At 40.2% G+C, this 22,034-nt stretch overlaps 1 protein-coding gene and 1 non-coding gene across 3 annotated transcripts in view; one reads left to right on the forward strand and one right to left on the reverse strand.

Annotated features, from left to right (window-relative positions):
* Positions 1-472: 472 nt before the first annotated feature.
* On the reverse strand, positions 473-577 carry LOC116574631. The gene has a single exon (XR_004279408.1). It is a non-coding gene; the product is annotated as a U6 spliceosomal RNA (small nuclear RNA).
* Positions 578-6,950: 6,373 nt separating this feature from the next.
* The window catches only part of CRYL1 (crystallin lambda 1), a 156,012-nt gene continuing 140,928 nt past the window's right edge, over positions 6,951-22,034 (forward strand). The window contains exon 1 of one of the 2 annotated variants that reach the window (XM_032314720.1): positions 6,951-7,133. In XM_032314720.1, coding sequence (XP_032170611.1) covers positions 7,054-7,133 — 80 coding nt within the window. In that variant the 5' untranslated portion in view covers positions 6,951-7,053. Of the gene's footprint in view, positions 7,134-7,541; positions 7,696-22,034 lie in introns of those variants that run through there. The other variant, XM_032314721.1, reaches the window with a different exon arrangement.

Below are 22,034 nucleotides of genomic sequence, written 5' to 3' on the forward strand. Positions count from 1 at the left end.
ATATTGATTTCCTCAGTCACATTAGCCTACTGGCAAGTAGCCAAGTGTAACCAGTGACTACCATATGGGACAGTGCAGATAGAGCACATTTCTACCACTGCAGAAATTTCTTTTGGGACCATGCTGATTAGGGATGGGCACATAGGAAGTACTCAATAAATACTTAATGAATGAGGGTAAATAATGGCCATTGCTGAACTTGCTTCCTTAGAGCCTCCTGTTTTCTCATCTTACAGATGAAGAAAACAATTAAAAGACTGGGAGGATCAAATGAGACAATGAGGTGAAATTACTTCATGCACTAGAATGACACTAATGTGAATTATTATAATTCAATTTTCCTGGCACTATGGGTTTCAGAGGGAACCCAGAGGACTTGGCAGCAGGCAAAATATGTGAAGGGTGCCAAAAGGTACAAATATCCAGTTATAAAATAAATAAGTTCCCTCTGGGAACCACCAATCTGTTCTGTAAAAATATGGACTGCTTCACAAATTTTTTTGTCATCCTTGGGCAGGGGCCAACCTAATCTTTATATCATGTCAATTCTTAATATATGTGCTGCCAAAAGGAGCACTTAATGATCTAATTCTTAAAGGTTAATTGAGGTCATTTAAGAGCAGATCATTTGACCAGATAGTCCAAGTGAATTTTCTCATTGCTAATTACTGTGTAGGCTGAGTCTGAGGGCCCTTAGATGCCATCCCATTGATATTTGAAAGTTTTCTTGCCTCTGGGCCCACAGCTGTCCCAGGCCAACCTGGTAGCCTTCCTACTCTAAACATGGGTCAGCAATTTCTCCAAGCGGTCCTGGTTCCTTGTAGTGAAGAATGTAGAAGAATGTAGAGATCAAGATTGGGGCATCAGGGTTTCAGGCCAGATTTGTGATCCTGGGTGGTACTGATCTTAGAGAGAACTTCAGAGGACAGAACTGGAAAACAACTTCATTCAGTCATTCTATCTATCTATCTATCTATCTATCCCTCCATCCAGCTATCCAACTTCATAGGATTCCTCTTTAAATTCTTTTCTTTTTAATGATTTTAAAAAAGATTTTATCTAGTTATTTGTAAGAGAGAGAATGAGCCAAGCAGGAACAGGAGCAGGCAGAAGGAGAAGCAGGCTCTCTGCTGAGCCTGATCTAGGACTCCATCCCAGGACCCTGAGATCATGACCTGAGCTAAAGGCAGACACTTAACCAACTGAGTAACCCAGGTGTCCCTCCTCTTTAAATTCTCTTTCTATGGTTATACCTTATTTTCACTTATGATGAAATCTTTTTTTTTAATGGTGAAATCTTCATGCCAAACAAACCCAACACATATATTTGATTTATCCAAGCAAAAAAAGCTTAAAAATAGCATTATATTGGTATGAAAACTAAACCACCAAATGAAACTCAAGGTTTTTTGTTTGTTTGCTTTGCTTTGTTTTTATTTTGTAATTCTTTTTTCCTTAGAATACGTCCCAGTAAGTATGGTCTCTAGAGTCACTTGTAATTCCTATTTTGTATGGTTATAGTCACAATGGATACAGTCACTGTATCCATCTCAGGGCAACAATTTCAGTATCTGTCTCTAATTCAGTCTAAGCTCACCTGAAAATTCTGTAACCTAAATTGTAAAGGTAGGCACTTACCAACAATCCTTACATAAAATAACAGGGGAAAAGGATGAGGGGGGTAACGAAATTAGACGACACAAACATATACAGATAAAATTAAGAAAAAATTGCATGGACCGTATGGTCTTCATTCTGTTACTGGTCATGAATATAATATTTATTACTTCCTTTCCAAGTACTTGTCACAAGTTCACCTTTGTACTGCATCTCAGCTGATGAAGGTTTATGTGGTGTGTGCGTGTGTTTTTCCACTAGGTGGGGGTGGGAGTGGAGTGAATCAAACACTTATTCTTTCTTTTTTATTATTATTTTTTTATTTTTTTTTAAAGATTTTATTTATTTATTTGACAGAGATCACAAGCAGGTAGAGAGGCAGGCAGAGAGAGAGAGAGAGGAGGAAGCAGGCTCCCCGCTGAGCAGAAAGCCCGATGTGGGACTCGATCCCAGGACCCTGAGATCATGACCTGAGCCGAAGGCAGAGGCTTAACCCTCTGAGCCACCCAGGCACCCAACAAACACTTATTCTTGAAGGATGCAAATCATCCCAAATCCTACCTCATGGGATGCCTGGATGACTCAGTTGGTTAACTGCGTGCCTTTGGCTCAGGTCATGATCCCAGGATCTTGGGATTGACCCTGTGTCTGGCTCTACTCAGCGCGCAGCCTGCTTCTCCTTCTTTCTCTGCCTGCCCCTCCCCCTCTTATGCTCTTGTGCTCTCTCATTCTCTCAGACAAATAAATAAAATCTTAAAACAACAACAACAACAACAACAAACTCCTACCTTTAAAAAATTTTATTGAGGTGTAACATATATATAATATAATGCATTCATTTGAGTTTATATTGCAGCGAGTTTTTTAAAAAAAGGTTTTATTTATTCGAGAGAGAGAAAATAGGGGGAGGAACAGAGGGAGAAGCATGTTGAGCAGGAAACCCTACAAAGGATTCAATCCCAGGAGCCTGAGATCATGACCCGAACCAAAGGCAGATGCTTAACCAACTGAGCCACCCAGGTGTCCCATTTCAGTGAGTTTCGATAATATGTATACCTGTGTAACCACTATCCTAATCAAGGTATAGAATACTTCTATCAATCCCTAATTTCTCTTGTGCCCCTACTGAGGCAATCTCCTCCAATCTCTAGGACAAGGCATCCCTATGATCGGTCTTTTCTGGAGTCACATATAAATTGAATCATTTGGGGTGCCTGGGTGGCTCAGTTGGGTGACTTTTGATTTTGGCTCAGGTCATGATCTCAGGGTTGTGAGATTGAGCCCTGAATTGGGCTTCATGCTGGGCATTGTGTCTGCTTAAGATTCTCTCCTTCTCCCCCTTCCCCACTGCCAGTGCATGCATGTTTTTTCTCTCTCCCTAACAAAAAAAATTTTTAAAAATTGAATCTTAGATATACTCTTTTGCATCTGACTTCTTTTCTTTTGCTCAATAGAATGTTATTGGGAGTCATTCGTGTTGTTGAATACATAGGTAGGTTGTTCTTTTTATTGCTGAGTGGTATTAAAGTGTATGAATATATCAAAATTTGTTATTCTATTCCCCCATTTAAGTTGTTTCTAGTTTTTAGCTATTACAAATAAGGCTGCTAAGAATATATTTTTACACATCTCTGTGTGGATCCTTTTTATTTTCCTTGAGTAATACCTAGGACTGGGATTGCTGAGTAGTGTGGTAAATATGTTTCACTTCACCAGAAATTTCCAGGTTGCTTTCCTAACTCATTTTTCCATTTTGCATTCCCACCAGCAATCTGTGAGAATTCCATTGTTCCACATTCTTACCAATGCAAGTATTTTCAGTGGTTTTGATTTTAGGCATTTTGTGGCTTTAATTTAAATTCCTCTGAGGACTTGTGATGTTTAGCAGGTTTTCACTGCTTATTAACTACTAAATATATCTCCCTTAGAGAACTGTCTCTTCAAATCTTTTGCCCACATTTTAACTGGGTTGTTTCTATTTATTTAATCATTTATTTATCATTTATTTATTTAATCATTTATTTATTTCCTTTAATACAAAATACAAACTCTACCATGACAAGTCCCCAGAGGAGCTGGTCCCAGCCTGGCTCTCTCATACTACTTTTTAATCTCTTTGCTCACTGTTTCATTCTCACACCTGGCAAGCTCACTGCTGATCTTTATATTACCAAATCCTTCTCATCAATTAGTCTGCAGCTAAAAAATCATATTCTCCAAGAAGATTTCTCTTCACTTTAAAGCAGCACCTCTGTGGTCTCCTTCTGGATGCTCACTATCCCATTACCTCTTTCCAGTTACTCAACAGAGACTACCAAGCTCTGAAATTATCTTACCCATTTACTTATTTCTTGCTGACTTCCACATATACACTCCATGAAAGCAGGATCTTGTCAGACTAATTCTTCTCACCTAGCAAAGTGACTAGCATAGGGTGGGGGCACAACACAAGTATATATTGGCTGAATGAATGAAGTCAAACTCTCACTATTTGCAGATGACATGAAACTCTATGTAGAAAACCCAAAACACTCCACCAAAAAATTTGCTAGAACTAATACATGAATTCAGCAAAGTCACACAATATAAAATCAATGTAGAAATCTGTTCCATTCCTATATATCAATAACAAAATGGAGGAAAAAGAAATCAAGGAATTGATCCCATTTGCAATTGCAGCAAAAACAATAAGATACCTAGGAATAAACCGAACCAAAATGGTGAAAGAGCTATACTCTGAAAACTCTCAAACACTGATGGAAAGAAACTGAAGAGGATACCATCTCATACCTTCAGAATGCCTAAAATTAACAAGTCCGGAAACAACCAATGTTGGCAAGGATGTGGAGGGAGGGGAACACTTTTGCACTGTTGATGGGAATGCATACTGGTTCAGCCACTCTGGAATACAGTATGGAGATTCCTCAAACAGTTAAAAATAAAACTACCCCACAATACAGCAATTGCATTACTAAGTATTTACCCAAAGGATACAAAAATGCAGATTTGAAGGAGTACATGCACCCTGATGTTTATAGCAGCACTATCAACAATAGCCAAACTACTGAGAGAGCCCAGATATCCACTGACTGATGAATGGATAAAGAAGATGTGAAAATATATATATATTTCTCAGCCATCAAAAAGAGAGCGAGAGAAACCATAAAGAGATTCTTAACTCCAGCGAACAAACTGAAGGTTGATGGAGGGAGGAGGGTAAAGGATGAGCTAGAGGGGTGATGGGTATTAAAGAGGACACTTTTTTAAATGAACACTGGGTGGTGTATGTAACACTCAATTCTACTCCTGAAACCAATATTGTACTGTATGTTAACTAACTAGAATTTAAATAAAAAATTGAAAAAAATATATCTTTCGGCTATTTAAAAAGTTGTGATAATGTTTATACAACATAAAACTTGTCACTGTTTTAAAAAATTAGATTTAAAAGCTGTTTTAAAAATTATTATTGAGTTTGAGAACTACTCTTTCTACATTTTGCAAACAAGGCCTGTAATATATAACTAATTGAAAATATTCCCCCCCCCCCCAGTTTGTGGCTTATCTTTTCATTTTCTTGATATTGTCTTGAAAAAGCATTAAGTTCTTAATTTTGATGAAGTCTAATTTATCAACTTTTTATATGCCTGTTAAAGTTTTTGTGGCACACCTAAGAATCTCTGCCTAACTCAAGGTCACAAAGTTTTCTCCTAGGTTTTCTTTTAGATGTTTGTGGTTTTAGTTTTCACATGAATGGATGTTAGTGTTTTTATATATGGTAAGGGGCTATTATTATCATTACTTATGCATATCCAATTGTTCCAGCATCATTTGTTGAAAAGATTATCCTTTGCCATTGAGTTGCCTCTATAACTTTGTTGAAAATCAGTAGACTATGTATATTTATGGATGGGATCACAATCCCAGACTCCCTCCTCTATAATATCTGAGGCCATCTTTCCCCATATTTGGGGGGTGGTAATGTTCTGCTTGTTTAAGGCAGGACTGTAAGTCTGGTTTCTATTATTCCATCTGGAACAGAAGCAGAAGCCCTTTGTACCATAATCTTTAAAACTGTTTCTTATTGATAGTCATCATGATTTCAATGTCTATATTAACACTATATTAAGAGTCTATATATTTTAATATTTTTATTCTATTTTATTTCTATGCTGAAATAAGCCATTTTGTCTATCTTCATGTCCAATTGTATTTCTATATAACGGATCTGTAGGACTGGAATTGCAAATCTAAAGTACATACTTTTAAAATTTTGGTTTGTCAAGAACTGTGAGGGGTCCGAGATTTTCATCTTATTACAAGCTTATTACAAGCTAATGAATTAGCTTGCTGCAGCTTTGTGGAAGCTGATAGGAGACACGAGACTCCTGGATTAGAGATGAAAGACCATGTTACTCACAGCAAAAACAGTGACCAGAGTGTGAGCATATTTACCTCAGTTCTTGGAGCCCCAATTCCCACAGGGTTACACAGAGGGCCAGATGACTGAGCATTTGCAAGTGACCAAGGGACTGGCACTTGTTTAGCTTAGAGCTGACACTGTGGTGAGCAGCAAACAAGCCAGTCCCCTTCTACCCCAGAAGAGACCAGTTACAGGGTACTCACTTTGTAAGAGCCTTGATTACTTAGCTTCCTGGGTGCATAGCTACAGAAACTGCTTAGCATCAGGAGATGGATAAGTCTTGCAGTCTGCTCTACTCAGCAAGAAAGTGCAGGAATGCCCAGGACTCATGGCTGACTGCTCTTTCAACAGTACTTTTTCTCCACAAAGGAGAATATGCCATTATAAGCCTACCTTCAGTTGAGTATTAAGGGGTTGTATGTCTGAAACACTTCATTTCCAATATGGCTATTTTATCAATCTTTGTAATTTTAGCTATTTTGGTGGGTGAAAGATGAGTTATCTATTTTGTATTACTTTTCATTTATCTTAAGCGAGTTGAGCTCTTTGTTTCAGATGTCTATTGAAACTGTGAAATTGTTTTTTAAAGCCTACCTCTCCCTCTGACAATCCTCCTTCCATGTTCTGAGGGGAAAAAACAAAGGAAGAGCTCCATTTGTCATCTGAGTAGGTCAGTGATACTTGTGTTTTCAGCTTGAGCACTCTAATCCTCATGAATTGGATGACTGTGGTATTTCCCTTCAGCTTGTGCTGTGTGGACACAAACTGTCGTGAGATGTATGATGCTCTTTCCCTTTGGTCTGTTTATTTGCTCTTTGGTATTTCCTTTCTGTCATACATAAACCTACTCGGCCTCTGGAAGAAGGAAGTGCAGTTCAAATAATTCCCATTCCTCACGGTCCCCTTAGCATAGTGTAGTGGGATCAAACACGTCTTCCAGTTTGACAGATACATACATTTAGAGCTTTCCTGCTTTCCCAAAGTTCTTGGGTCTCAGTTCTCATCTATGGAGAATGGCAGCGAGGATATTTCTAGAAACGAATTATGAGCGTAAACTCAGCAATAACCGCCCTCAGTATAGAGACCAGAACTGGTATGTATTGAAGAGGTGCTAATATTTTCAAAGAGGAAGTACTATTGCTACTTTCTTTGGGGTACTTTAGCGGTCAAGCCTTGTGCCGGCCTGGAGGTGCCCCTCCTATGTACACTGATTTTAGGGTGCACAGCTGGAAACTAAAATATGAAAAAATGAATTGCTGGAGTCTGAAAGGTTGGGTCTTCGCCCTTTCCATCCAGCTTTCCCACCAGGAGGTCCTCCCCCGGGTCAACCCCGCCTGCGTCCCTTTGCTGCGATTCTGTGCCTAGGTGTCCGGGTGGAGGCTCCGCCTGCCACGCACCCAATGGGGACTGAGGCGGCGGGCCCGCCCCCCCCCCCGGCCTTCCCGGAGCCTATCCGGGCCCGCGCGCCCGCCCTGGCTCGGGTGCCAAGCCAATAGGCACGGGTCACGCCCCGCCCCGCGCGGGGTTCTGGCGCGGCGCGCGGCGCCGGAGAGCCCTGTAGCCTACAGCTCTTCGCACTTGCGCTGCGGTCCCGGGCCAGCTTGGCGTCGGGCCATGGCGTCCGCAGCGGCCGGCGAGGTGGCGATCATTGGCAGGTAAACGGCCCCGACCCACCGACCCGCCGCGCTCTTGCCACGGCGCTGGAGGAGACCCGGGCCCATGGTGCGCCAGAACGTGGGGCCCGTGTGTCACCGCCGCGGCTTGGGCGCCCAGGTCGCTGTCAGGTATCAGAGGTGGAAACGGCATGGTGGAACGCCAGCCTTCAACCCTCGAGGGTTCCGTGTGCCCTTGCAACCCTCTGTGAAAGTGGCCAGGCCTGTAGGACCGCCCGGTGGCGGCGTGGCTTTGCAGGTTGAAGCACGCTGTAGAGTGCGGTTTTGTTTCATTTCGTGCTGTCTTACCAGCGAGGTTCAGAAAGCCGACAGCGCAGGCTGCGGTGGAAATGCGGTTTGTGCAATTAGTTGAGTGATGCTAGGCCTACTAGCAAATACAAAAGTCGTGCTAGGCGTTGGGTGAAAGGAAGTCTGGCAAAGATTATGCAGAACCGTATTCTTTTTTTGTAAAGATTTTATTTATTTACTTGAGAGAGAGACAGTGAGAGAGAGCATTAACGAGGAGAAGGTCAGAGAGAGAAGCAGACTCCCCATGGAGCTGGGAGCCTGATGCGGGACTCGATCCCAGGACTCCAGGATCATGACCTGAGCCGAAGGCAGTCGTCCAACCAACTGAGCCACCCAGGCGTCCCCAGAACCGTATTCTTAACTATTCCCACTTTATGGGTGAGAAAACAGATTAAGCAGTTTGCCCCTGGTCACAGTAAGTGGCCGCGATGGGACTAAGCCAGTAATGAGGGTCCGTTGGCAATCCATGGACAGGGCTGCCTGCAGGGCGTGAGGATGTGTATGTTCTTTTTTTTTTTTAGATTTTATTTATTTGACACAGAGAAATCACAAGCAGGCAGAGAGGCAGACAGAGAGAGAGGGGGAAGCAGGCTCCCCGCCAAGCAGAGAGCCCGATGCGGGACTCGATCCCAGGGCCCTGAGATCATGACCTGAGCCAAGGCAGAGGCTCAACGTGAGCCACCGAGGCGTCGGTGGATGTGTATGTTCTTGTCCCCAGGGGTGTCTCTGGGCGGCAACAGGTGCTTGGAAAACACATGGGGGCAATCCTAATTCATTCCTGATTCGTGGAGAAAGTGCCGCTTCCGGAGGGGAACGCTGGAGCTCAGAGTTTGCTAGCGTGTGTCGGTTTAGTAGCCTAAATTCTGTCCAAATTTTTCTGGTTTGTTCCCCCACCTGGTCTTTTATAACTTATGCTATTTTCATTAAAGAAAAAAAAAAAGGTATTTATGCATACTTGCATACTTTTGCATTGATAGGCTATCATAGCAATCTACAAACATAATACTTGCTATTTTAGTTAGAAGCACCTTTTTGGGGGTGGCTTTGTGTCTCTTTATGCCACTGAGGTGTTGGCCTGCCTGACCCGCCCACCAGCGACAATTCCAGTGTCAGGCTTTTTCCTTTAGAACCTATTGAAAAAAGGAATCAGAGTGCTTTTGTCAGCTTCCTTTTGGTCACAGAACAGTGCAATTAACTGAGCCTTTGACCTTTACAGGCATGTGAATGTGTGTGGCGGCCTGGTGAAGGAATATAAAAGTATATTTTAAAAGCATACTTTGTATTGGGCACAGTGACTATGCTTGACTTGCATTTCAGTTGTCCTGGGTCGAGGGTTGGAGTTTTGTATATCTCACACCATGAGTTGGAGTGTTATTCTGCTTTCACCTAATAACTGTTAGGTGGAGTTTGGAATTGACTGTGCCTATCTGGCTCTGGTTCTTTCATGAGGAGAACAGTGTTTCAAGAGGGTACTGGGATTAGTGAGTTAGTTTATTTCTGATTCCCTTGAGGGAGGTTGATAAGGAATTAGACGAGGGCTGGCAAACTTTACTGACTGCAGGAACTGACACAGGATAGAAAGCCCTTCCTGTCTATCCCATACCCTCTGCACCTCAGAAAACACCTGTCTCTGCTTTTGGAGTAGTCTGCTTTCCTTCCCTTCATTCCTCTCCCTTTCCTTTCTGTTCTTTCCCCTCCCCTCTCCCCTTACTCACTTCCTCTGTCTTCCCACTCTTCACACCTCCCCTTTCTCTCAGTCTTGCTCTCTCTTCTGGTCTCATGGGTGATTCCAAGGAACATCGGTTTACAAAATGGGACTGGGGAGTGTAAATTAATTCCCTAAAACCTGGTTGAGTTTAATTTTTGGATTTCAACAGACCAAATACACGTATTCAATTTCAGGGACATATTGGACCATTGATTTTCCTTCTTTTCCTAGTAATTACCAGATTCCCTCATAAAAGTACTTGCTAGAAATACAGTCTCTATTTAATTCTTTTCCATTGATTTTTTTTCATAAAGAACCCCCCCTTTTTTTAAGGTATTATTTACATATTTGAGAGAGGGAGAAAACATGAGCAGGGTAAGTGGACGGCTCCCTGCAGAGCAAGGAACCCTACTCGGGACTCAATTCCAGAGCCCTGAGATCACAACTGAGACACCCAGGTGCCCCCATAAAGGACACCATTCATCATGGCCACTTAGCTTTCCTGTGAGCATCCAAGGCAAGTCCCTTCAGACTGGTGGGCTTGACAGAATAGGAGTGTTTGAAGAATTAAGAAAGAAGAGAAAAGCCTCTTGGCTGTGGGAACATGAGGAATGGGAGTAAAAGTGGGTTTCCTGAAGGCATTTGAGTGGTGCTGTATTTGAGTGGTGTTCTCAAGCTTTCATATCTCTTAGCCCTAGCAGTCTGCAGGGGAACTTACCTTCACATAATACTATATTTCTGAATAACTGAAGTATGAATTTTGTATTCACATACATACTGCATTGTGTTTACCCAAATTTTAGGCCTTGAGATTGTTTTAAAATAGGAACCAATCTGGGGGAGAAGACCAACCATTGTTCCTGGGCCTCAAGTGTGCTTTTTCTCCCGTGCCTCTCTCTCTTTTCACTGAGCACACTTATTTAGGACTGAGCTCAGCGGCCCATCTCCTTCCAGAAAAGTTCTGATTCCAGGGCCTTACCCTTAGGGTACAAACTATCATTACCAGCTGTGTAGCCATCATGCCTGGTCCTAGTAGACTGATGTTTGAGCTTTTATAATAGAGATTGCTTTTTTTTTTTTTTTTCCCTTTTCTGATACACAGTGTGAAGGGCTTGTTAGGATATTGGATTTTTTCCCTGTTTTCTTTTTTTTTAATTGAGGTAAAATTTGTATATAACATTATATAAGTTTCAGGCATACAATATTATAATTTGGTATTTGTATACACTGCAAAGTGATCACCACAAATCTAGTTACCATTCGTCATCACACAGCTGATCCCCTTTCCCAATTTTGCTCACCTGAACCCCCGATTCTCTAAGAGTTCAGATTAGTTTAGTTTGTTTTGTTTTTTAGATTCCACATATAAGAGAAATCATATAGTATTTGTCTTTGTCCAGCTTGTTTCACTCAATATAATACCTTCAAGTTCTGTCCATGTTGTCACAGATGGCAAAATTTTCCTTTTTTATGGCTGAATAGTATACGTGTGTGTGTGTGTGTGTGTGTGTGTGTGTACCATGTCTTCTTTATCGATGTATTCATAAGTAGACACTTAGGTTGTTTTCATATCTTGGCTATTGTAAGTAATGCTTCAGTGAACATAGGGGTGTATATATCTTCAAATTAGTGTTTTTTTGTATTCTTTGGGTAGATAACCAAACCTTGAAATAGTTGGATTGATATTTCTATATGATATTTCTATTTTTAATTTTTTGAGTAATCTCCATACAGTTGTCCGGATAGGCTGCGCCAATTTATATTCACACCAACAGTGCAGCATAGGTTCCCTTTTCTCCACATCCTTGCCAACACTTGATGTTTCTTGAGTTTTTGATTTTAGCCATTCTGACAGATTTGAGGTGATATCTCATTGTGTTTTTAATTTGCATTTCCCTGATAGTGATATTGAACATCTTCTCATGTGTCTCATGGCCATTTGTATGTTTTCTTTGGAAAATGTATATTTAGATCCTCCGCCCATTTTTTAATTGAGTTGTTTTTAGTTATTGAGTTGTAGATTTTTATATATTTTGGATATTCATCCCTTACTGGATATATCATTTGCAAGTGTCTTCTGGCATTTGGTAGGTGTCTTGTCATTTTCGTGATGGTTTCCTTTGCTGTGCAGAATCTTTTTTAGTTTGATGTAGTCCCACTTATTTCTTTTTGCTTTTGTTTCTCTTGCCTTTGGCTTCAGCTCCAAAAAAAGACATTGCTAAGACTCTGTCAGGGAGCTTACCACCTAGATTTTCTTCTAGAAATTTTGTAGTTTAAGGTCTTAAATTCAAGTCTTTAATTCATTTTGAGATAATTTTTGTGTATAAGATAGTGGTCCATTTTCATTCTTTTGCATGTGGCTATCCATTTTCCCCAATGCTATTGAAGAGACTGTCATTTCCCAATTGTATATTCTTGACTCTGTTGTCCTAAATTAATTGATTAGATATGTATGGGTTTATTTCTGGACTCTATTCTGTTCCATTGACCTGCATGTCTTTTTTTTTTTTTTTTTGCCAATACTGTAGTGTTTCGGTTACTATAGCTTTATACTATAGGATGAAACCAGGGAGCATGATACCTCTGTTGTTCTTTCTCAAGATCCCTTTAGCTTTTTTAGAATTATTGTTATAGTTCTATGAAAAACCCCATTGGGCTTTTGATAAGATTGCCTTGGATTTGTAGTTTGTTTCGGATAGTGAGGACATTTTAACAACATTAATTCTTTCAATCCATGAGCATAGAATATCTTTCCATTCATCTGTGTATTCTTTAATTTCTTTCATCACTGTCTTAAAGTTCTAATAAAGTGTATTGAAGTACAGGTCTTTCACCACCTTGGTTAAATTTATTCCTAGGTATTTTATTCTTTTTTGTTGCAATTCTAAATGAGATTAAGAAAATAACTTCTCAAAGCACCTAACCACCTTCTCTCTCCCTCCCCGCTCCCGCTGGCAACCCTCAGTTTGTTTTGTGAGATTAAAAGTCTCTTATGGTTTGTCTTCCTCCCGATCCTATCTTGTTTCATTTTTTCCCTTCCCTACCCCCCAAACCCCCACTTTGCCTCTCAACTTCCTAATATCAGGGAGATCATATGATAATTGTCTTTCTCTGATTGACTTATTTCGCTCAGCATAATACCCTCTAGTTCCATCCGTGTCATCGCAAATGCCAAGATTTCATTTCTTTTGATGGCTGTATAGTACTCCATTGTAGATATATATACCACATCTTCTTTATCCATTCATCTGTTGATGGACATCTAGGTTCTTTCCATAGTTTGGCTATTGTGGACATTGCTGCTATAAACATTTGGGTACATGTGTCCCTTTGGATTACTACATTTGTATTTTAGGGTAAATACCCAGTAGTGCGATTGCTGGCTCGTAGGGTAGCTCTATTTTCAACTATTTTTTTTTAAGTTTTTTTTTTTTTTGACAGAGATCACAAGTAGGCAGAGGGCGGGGTGGGAAGCAGGGTCCCTGCTGAGCAGAGAGCCCGAGGTGGGGCTTGATCCCAGGATCCTGGGATCATGACCTGAGCCGAAGGCAAAGCCTTTAACCCACTGAGCCACCTAGGCACCCCTATTTTCAACTTTTTGAGGAACCTCCATACTGTTTTCCAGAGTTGCTGCACCAACTTGCATTTCCACCAACAGTGTAGGAGGGTTCCCCTTTTTCCACATCCTTGCCAGCATCTGTTGTTTCCTGACTTATTAATTTTAGCTATTCTGACTGGTGTGAAGTGGTATCTCATTGTGGTTTTGATTTGTATTTCCCTGATACCAAGTGATGTGGAGCACTTTTTCATGTGTCTGTTGGCCATCTGGATGTCTTCTTTGCAGAAATGTCTGTTCATTTCTTCTGCCCATTTCTTGATTGGATTATTTGTTCTTTGGGTGTTGAGTTTGATAAGTTCTTTATAGATTTTGGATACTAGCCCTTCATCTGCTGTGAAGTATGTAAACCTGGCGACTCACAGACCTGTTTTCTGGGGGTAATAATACATTATATGATAATAAAAAATAAAAAAAAATTTTAAGTGATTGATATTTCTGAGGAAAAAATAACTTCTCTTCTGATAGTTATTAGTATGTAGGTACAACAGATATATGTATATTGATTTTGTATCTGCAATTTTACTGACTTCATTTATTCTAACACTTTTTTGATGGACTCTTGAGGGTTTCCTAAGTATGGTATCCTGTCATCTGCAAATGAGTTTTACTTCTTCCTTTCCAGTTTGGAGGTCTTTTACTTCTTTTTCTTGCCTAATTGCTCTAGCTAGGACTTCCAATACTATGCTGAATAAAGGTAGTGAGAATGGGCAATGATCTTGATCTTATTCAAGATCTTGTTCAATTATCCTGCCTATTCTGATCTTAGAGGAAAGTTTTCAACTTTTCATAGGTGAGTATGATGTTGGTTGTGCATTTGTCGTAATTGGTCTTTACTGTATCGAGGTATGTTTCCTCTATACTTTGTTGACAGTTTTCATCATAAATGAATGTTGCATTTTGTCAAATGCCTTTTCTGTGTCTATTGAGATGATCCTATGATTTTTGTCCTTTATTTTGTTAATATGGTATAACACACTGATTGATTTGTGAGTATTGAACCATTCTTGCATCCCTGGAATAATCCCACTTGATCATTATGTATGATCCTTTTAATGTATTGTTTAATTGAGTTTGCTAATATTTTATTGAGGATTTTTGCATCTATGTTCATCAGGGATATTGGCCTATAATTTTCTTTCTTTCTCTCTATCTCCCCCTTATCTTCCTCCTTTTTTTTTTTTTTTTTTTTTGTAGTGTCTTTGTCTGGTTTTGGTATCAAGGTAATGCTGCCTTGTAAAATGAGTTTGGAAGCATTTCCTCCTCTACAATTTTTTGGAAGAGCTTGAGAAGAATAGGTATTAAATCTTGTTTGAATATTGATAGAATTCACCAGTTAACTGTTTGGGCCTAGACTTTGATTGATCAGGAAGTTTTTTTAAAATTTAAATTTAAAAATTTTTAATTAATTAATTAATTAATTAACTTAAAATGTATTATTTGCCCGAGGGGTACAGGTTTGTGAATCATCAGGCTTACACATTTCACAGCACTCACCATAGCACATACCCTCCCCAATGTCCATAACCCAGCCACCCTATCCCTACCCCCAACCCCCAGCAACCCTCAGTTTGTTTTGTGAGATTGAGTCTCTTTGTCTCCCTCCTGATCCCATCTTGTTTCATTTTCCCCCTCCCTAGTCCCCACGCCCCCCCCACTCTCAAATTCCTCATATCAGAGAGATCATATAATTGTCTTTCTCTGATTGACTTATTTCACTCAGTATAATATCCTCTAGTTCCATCCACGTCATTGCAAATGGCAAGATTTCATTTCTTTTGATGGCTGCCTAGTATTCCATTATATATATACCACATCTTCTTTATGCATTCATCTCTTGATGAACATCTAGGTTCTTTCCATAGTTTGGCTACTGTAGACATTGCTGCTATACACTTTGGGGTGCGCGTGCCCCTTTGGGTCACTACATTTTTATTGTTAGGGTAAATACCCAGTAGTGCAGTTGCTGGGTTGTAGGGTAGCTCTATTTTCAAATTTTATTTTTTATTTTTTTATTTTTTTATAAACATATAATATATTTTTATCCCCGGGGTACAGGTCTGTGAATCGCCAGGTTTACACACTTCACAGGACTCACCACAGCACATACCCTCCCCAGTGTCCATAACCCCACCCCCTTTCTACCAGCCCCCCTCCCCCCAGCAACCCTCAGTTTGTTTTGTGAGATTAAGAGTCACTTATGGTTTGTCTCCCTCCCAATCCCATCTTGTTTCATTGATTCTTCTCCTACCCACTTAAGCCCCCATGTTGCATCACCACTTCCTCATATCAGGGAGATCATATGATAGTTGTCTTTCTCTGCTTGACTTATTTCACTAAGCATGATTCACTCTAGTTCCATCCATGTTGTCGCAAATGGCAAGATTTCATTTCTTTTGATGGCTGCATAGTATTCCATTGTGTATATATACCACATCTTCTTGATCCATTCATCTGTTGATGGACATCTAGGTTCTTTCCATAGTTTGGCTATTGTGGATATTGCTGCTATAAACATTCGGGTGCACGTGCCCCTTCGGATCACTACGTTTGTATCTTTAAGGTAAATACCCAGTAGTGCAATTGCTGGGTCATAGGGTAGTTCTATTTTCAACATTTTGAGGAACCTCCATGCTGTTTTCCAGAGTGGCTGCACCAGCTTGCATTCCCACCAACAGTGTAGGAGGGTTCCCCTTTCTCTGCATCCTCGCCAGCATCTGTCATTTCCTGACTTGTTAATTTTAGCCATTCTGACTGGTGTGAGGTGATATCTCATTGTGGTTTTGATTTGTATTTTCCGGATGCCGAGTGATATGGAGCACTTTTTCATGTGTCTGTTGGCCATTTGGATGTCTTCTTTGCAGAAATGTCTGTTCATGTTTTCTGCCCATTTCTTGATTGGATTATTTGTTCTTTGGGTGTTGAGTTTGATAAGTTCTTTATAGATTTTGGACACTAGCCCTTTATCTGATATGTCATTTGCAAATATCTTCTCCCACTTTGTCAGTTGTCTTTTGGTTTTGTTAACTGTATCCTTTGCTGTGCAAAAGCTTCTGATCTTGATAAAATCCCAATAGTTCATTTTGGCCCTTGCTTCCCTTGCCTTTGGCGATGTTCCTAGGAAGATGTTGCTGCGGCTGAGGTCGAAGAGGTTGCTGTCTGTGTTCTCCTCAAGGATTTTGATGGATTCCTTTCTCACATTGAGGTCCTTCATCCATTTTGAGTCTATTTTCATGTGTGGTGTAAGGAAATGGTCCAATTTCATTTTTCTGCATATGGCTGTCCAGTTTTCCCAACACCATTTATTGAAGAGGCTGTCTTTTTTCCATTGGACATTCTTTCCTGCTTTGTCAAAGATTAGTTGGCCATAGAGTTGAGGGTCTATTTCTGGGCTCTCTATTCTATTCCATTGATCTATATGTCTGTTTTTGTGCCAGTACCGTGTTGTCTTGATGATGACAGCTTTGTAATAGAACTTGAAGTCCGGAATTGTGATGCCACCAGCTTTGGCTTTCTTTTTCAATAATCCCTTGGCTGTTTGAGGTCTTTTCTGGTTCCATATAAATTTTAGGATTATTTGTTCCATTTCTTTGAAAAAAAAAATGGATGGTATTTTGATAGGAATTGCATTAAATGTGTAGATTGATTTAGGTAGCATAGACATTTTCACAATATTTATTCTTCCAATCCAGGAGCATGGAACATTTTTCCATTTCTTTGTGTCTTCCTCAATTTCTTTCATGAGTACTTTATAGTTTTCTGAGTATAGATTCTTGGCCTCTTTGGTTAGGTTTATTCCTAGGTATCTAATGGTTTTGGGTACAATTGTAAATGGGATTGACTCCTTAATTTCTTTTTCTTCTGTCTTGTTGTTTGTGTAGAGAAATGCAACTGATTTCTGTGCATTGATTTTATATCCTGACACTTTACTGAATTCCTGTACAAGTTCTAGCAGTTTTCGAGTGGGGTCTTTTGGGTTTTCCACATATAGTATCAAGTCATCTGCTAAGAGTGATAGTTTGACTTTTTTGCCGATTTAGATGCCTTTAATTTCCTTTTGTTGTCTGATTGCTGAGGCTAGGACTTCTAGTACTATGTTGAATAGCAGTGGTGTTAATGGACATCCCTGCCGTGTTCCTGACCTTAGCGGAAAAGCTTTCAGTTTTTCTCCATTGAGAATGATATTTGCGGTGGGTTTTTCATAGATGGCTTTGATAATATTGAGGTATATGCCCTCTATCCCTACACTTTGAAGAGTTTTGTTCAGGAAGGGATGCTGTACTTTTCAAATGCTTTTTCAGCATCTATTGGGAGTATCATATGGTTCTTGTTCTTTCTTTTATTGATGTGTTGTCTCACATTGATTGATTTGCGGATGTTGAACCAACCTTGCAGCCCTGGAATAAATCCCACTTCATTGTGGTGAATAATCCTTTTAATGTACTGTTGAATCCTATTGGCTAGTATTTTGGTGAGAATTTTCGCATATGTGTTCATCAAGGATATTGGTCTGTAGTTCTCTTTTTTGATGGGATCCTTGTCTGGTTTTGGGATCAAGGTGATGCTGGCCTTATAAAATGAGTTTGGAAGTTTTCCTTCCATTTCTGTTTTTTGGAACAGTTTCAGGAGAATAGGAATTAGTTCTTCTTTAAATGTTTGGTAGAATTCCCCCGGGAAGCTGTCTGGCCCTGGGCTTTTGTTTGTTTGGAGATTTTTGATGACTGTTTCAATCTCCTTACTGGTTATGGGTCTGTTCAAGTTTTCTATTTCTTCCTGGTTCAGTTGTGGTAATTTATATGTTTCTAGGAATGCATCCATTTCTTCCAGATTGTCAAATTTGTTGGCGTAGAGTTGCTCATAGTACGTTCTTATAATTGTCTGTATTTCTTTGGTGTTAGTTGTGATCTCTCCTCTTTCATTCATGATTTTATTTATTTGGATCCTTTCTCTTTTCTTTTTGATAAGTCTGGCCAGGGGTTTATCAATCTTATTAATTCTTTCAAAGAACCAGCTCCTAGTTTCGTTGATTTGTTCTGTTGTTTTTTTGGTTTCTATTTCATTGATTTCTGCTGTGATCTTTATGATTTCTCTTCTCCTGCTGGGTTTAGGGTTTCTCTCTTGTTCTTTCTCCAGCTCCTTTAGGTGTAGGGTTAGGTTGTGTACCTGAGACCTTTCTTGTTTCTTGAGAAAGGCTTGTACCGCTATATATTTTCCTCTCAGGACTGCCTTTGTTGTGTCCCATAGGTTTTGAACCGTTGTGTTTTCATTATCATTTGTTTCCATGATTTTTTCAATTCTTCTTTAATTTCCTGGTTGACCCATTCATTCTTTAGTAGGATGCTGTTTAGTCTCCATGTATTTGGGTTCTTTCCAAATTTCCTCTTGTGATTGAGTTCTGGCTTCAGAGCATTGTGGTCTGAGAATATGCAGGGAATGATCCCAATCTTTTGATACTGGTTGAGTCCTGATTTAGTACTGAGGATGTGATCTATTCTGGAGAAAGTTCCATGTGCACTAGAGAAGAATGTGTATTCTGTTGCTTTGGGATGAAATGTTCTAAATATATCTGTGATGTCCATCTGGTCCAGTGTATCATTTAAGGCCTTTATTTCCTTGTTGATCTTTTGCTTGGATGATCTGTCCATTGCAGTGAGGGGAGTGTTAAAGTCCCCTACTATTATTGTATTCTTGTTGATGTGTTTCTTTGATTTTGTTATTAATTGGTTTATATAGTTGGCTGCTCCCACGTTAGGGGCATAGGTATTTAAAATTGTTAGATCTTCTTATTGGACAGACCCTTTGAGTATGATATAGTGTCCTTCCTCATCTCTTATTATAGTCTTTGGCTTAAAATCGAATGGATCTGATATAAGGATTGCCACTCCTGCTTTCTTCTGATGTCCATTAGCATGGTAAATTGCTTTCCACCCCTCACTTTAAATCTGGAGGTGTCTTTGGGTTTAAAATAAGTTTCTTGTAGGGAACATATAGAAGGGTTTTGTTTTTTTATCCATTCTGATACCCTGTGTCTTTTGATTGGGGCATTTAGCCCATTAACATTCAGGGTAACTATTGAAAGATATGAATTTAGTGCCATTGTATTGCCTGTAAGGTGACTGTTACTGTATATTGTCTCTGTTCCTTTCTGATCTACTACTTTTAGGCTCTCTCTTTGCTTAGAGGACCGCTTTCAATATTTCCTGTAGAGCTGGTTTGGTGTTTGCAAATTTTTTCAGTTTTTGTTTGTCCTGGAAGCTTTTAATGTCTCCTTCTATTTTCAACGATAGCCTAGCTGGATACAGTATTCTTGGCTGCATGTTTTTCTTGTTTAGTGCTCTGAATATATCATGCCAGCTCTTTCTGGCCTGCCAGGTCTCTGTGGATAAGTCTGCTGCCAATCTAATATTTTTACCATTGTATGTTACAGACTTCTTTTCCTGGGCTGCTTTCAGGATTTTCTCTTTGTCACTAAGACTTGTAAATTTTACTATTAGGTGATGGGGTGTGGACATATTCTTACTGATTTTGAGGGGGGTTCTTTGCACCTCCTGGATTTTGTTGCTTGTTCCCTTTGCTATACTAGGGAGATTCTCTCCAATAATTCTCTCCAATATGCCTTCTGTTCTCCTCTCTCTTTCTTCTTGTTCTGGAATCCCAGTTATTCTAATGTTGTTTCGTCTTATGGTGTCACTTATCTCTCGAATTCTCCCTCCTCATTTATCCTAGCAGTGAGAGCCTCCATTTTTTATTGCACCTCATTAATAGCTTTTTTGATTTCAACTTGGTTAGATTTTAGTTCTTATATTTCTCCAGAAAGGGCTTTTATATCTCTCGAGAGGGTTTCTCTAATATCTTCCATGCCTTTTTCGAGCCCGGCTAGAACCTTGAGAATCGTCATTCTGCACTCTAGATCTGACATATTACCAATGTCTGTATTGATTAGGTCCCTAGCATTTGGTACTGCCTCTTGTTCTTTTTTTTGTGGTGAATTTTTCCACCTTGTCATTTTGTCCAGATAAGAGTATATGAAGGAGCAAGTAAAATACTTAAAGGGTGGCAAAGACCCCAAGAAAATATGCTTTAACCAAATCAGAAGAGATCCCAAATCGTGGAGGGGGTGAGGGGGAGAAAGGGGATAAAAAGAAGTTAAGAGAAAAAAAAAGAACCAATTAAAAAAAGAAAACGAATAAAGAAAAAATATAAAAAAGAAAGAAAAATATGTATTAGATAAACTAGTTAAAAAACGTTAAAAAAAGAAAAGGGTAAAAGTTAGAAAAAATTTAGCAGCAGAAGAAAAAAAATTGAAAAAGGAAAAAAAATTTAAATTAACTGCGAGAATAAAGAATCATGGGGAGAAAGGAATGAGTTCTGTGCTTTGCTTTCTCCTCCCATGGAATTCCGCTGCTCTCCTTGGTATTGAAACTGCACTCCTTGGTAGGTGAACTTGGTCCTGGCTGGATTTCTTGTTGATCTTCTGGGGGAGGGGCCTGGTGTAGTGATTCTCAAGTGTCTTTGCCCCAGGTGGAATTGCACCGCCCTTACCAGGGGCTGGACTGAGTAATCCACTAGGGTTTGCTTTCGGGAGCTTTTGTTCCCTGAGCGCTTTCCGTAGAGTTCTGGAGGATGGGAATACAAATGGCAGCCTCCCAGTCTCCGGGCGGGGGAGCCAAGAGTTCGGGGCCCCACGAGTTCGGGGCCCCACTCCTCAGTGCGCCCTCAGAGAATAGCGCCCAATTACTCCCGTCTCCCTGGCCTCCGGCTGCGCTCCGAGCTCAGCGAGCTGGTGACCGGTTCAAGGTAAGCCCAAGCTGAAAGCTCACTCCTCGGCTCTGTCTCTGTTGCCGGCTTCCCCGTTCTAATACCCGCAAGCTCTGCGACACTCAGACACCCCCGATCCATCTGTGACCCTGTGGGACCTGAGGCCACGCTGACCCCACGTGGGCTTCACCCCGGTTTAGGACCCCGCTCTGGAGCGATGTCCCTCAGCAGAACAGACTTTTAAAAGTCCTGATTTTGTGCTCCATTGCTCCGCCACTTGCTGGGAGCTGGCCCTTCCCCGCGCAGTCTATCTTCCCGTAGCTTTGGATTCACTTCTCCGCCAGTCCTACCTTTCAGAAAGTGGTTGATTTTCTGTTTCTAGAATTGCTGTTCTTCTTCTCTTCCATCTGCTGTTGGATTTGTAGGTGTTTGCAATCTTTAGATAAGCTATCTAGCTGATCTCCTGCTACCTGAAGTAGTCTCAGCCTGCTACTTCGCCATCTTGACTCCTCCCCTATTTTCAACTTTTTGAGGAATGTCCATACTGTTTTCCAGAATGGCTGCACCAGCTTGCACTGTTGGAAGGGTTTTAATGGCTGATTGAATCTCCTTGCTAGTAATCAGTCTATTCAGATTTTCTTAGAGGATTGTTTATAGGAGTTTACCCATCTCTTCTAGGTTGTCCCATTTGTTGGCATATAATTGTTTTAGTAGTCTCTTACAATCCTTCATATTTCTCGTGGTATTAGTTGTAACTATTCCTCTTTCATTTCTGATTTTATTTATTTGAAGAACCCCTGTCCCTCATTTTTGGTGAGCTAGGTTAAGGTTTGTCAATTTGTTTACCTTTTCAAAGGAAAGCTCTTCATTTCATTTATCCTTTCTGTTGTCTTTTTAGTCTCTGTTCTACTTATGTCTGCCCTGGTCTTTATTTTCTTCTTTCTACTAATT

Source organism: Mustela erminea, chromosome 15 (assembly GCF_009829155.1).
Source record: "Mustela erminea isolate mMusErm1 chromosome 15, mMusErm1.Pri, whole genome shotgun sequence".
In the NCBI taxonomy this organism is placed as follows: Eukaryota; Metazoa; Chordata; class Mammalia; order Carnivora; family Mustelidae; genus Mustela; species Mustela erminea.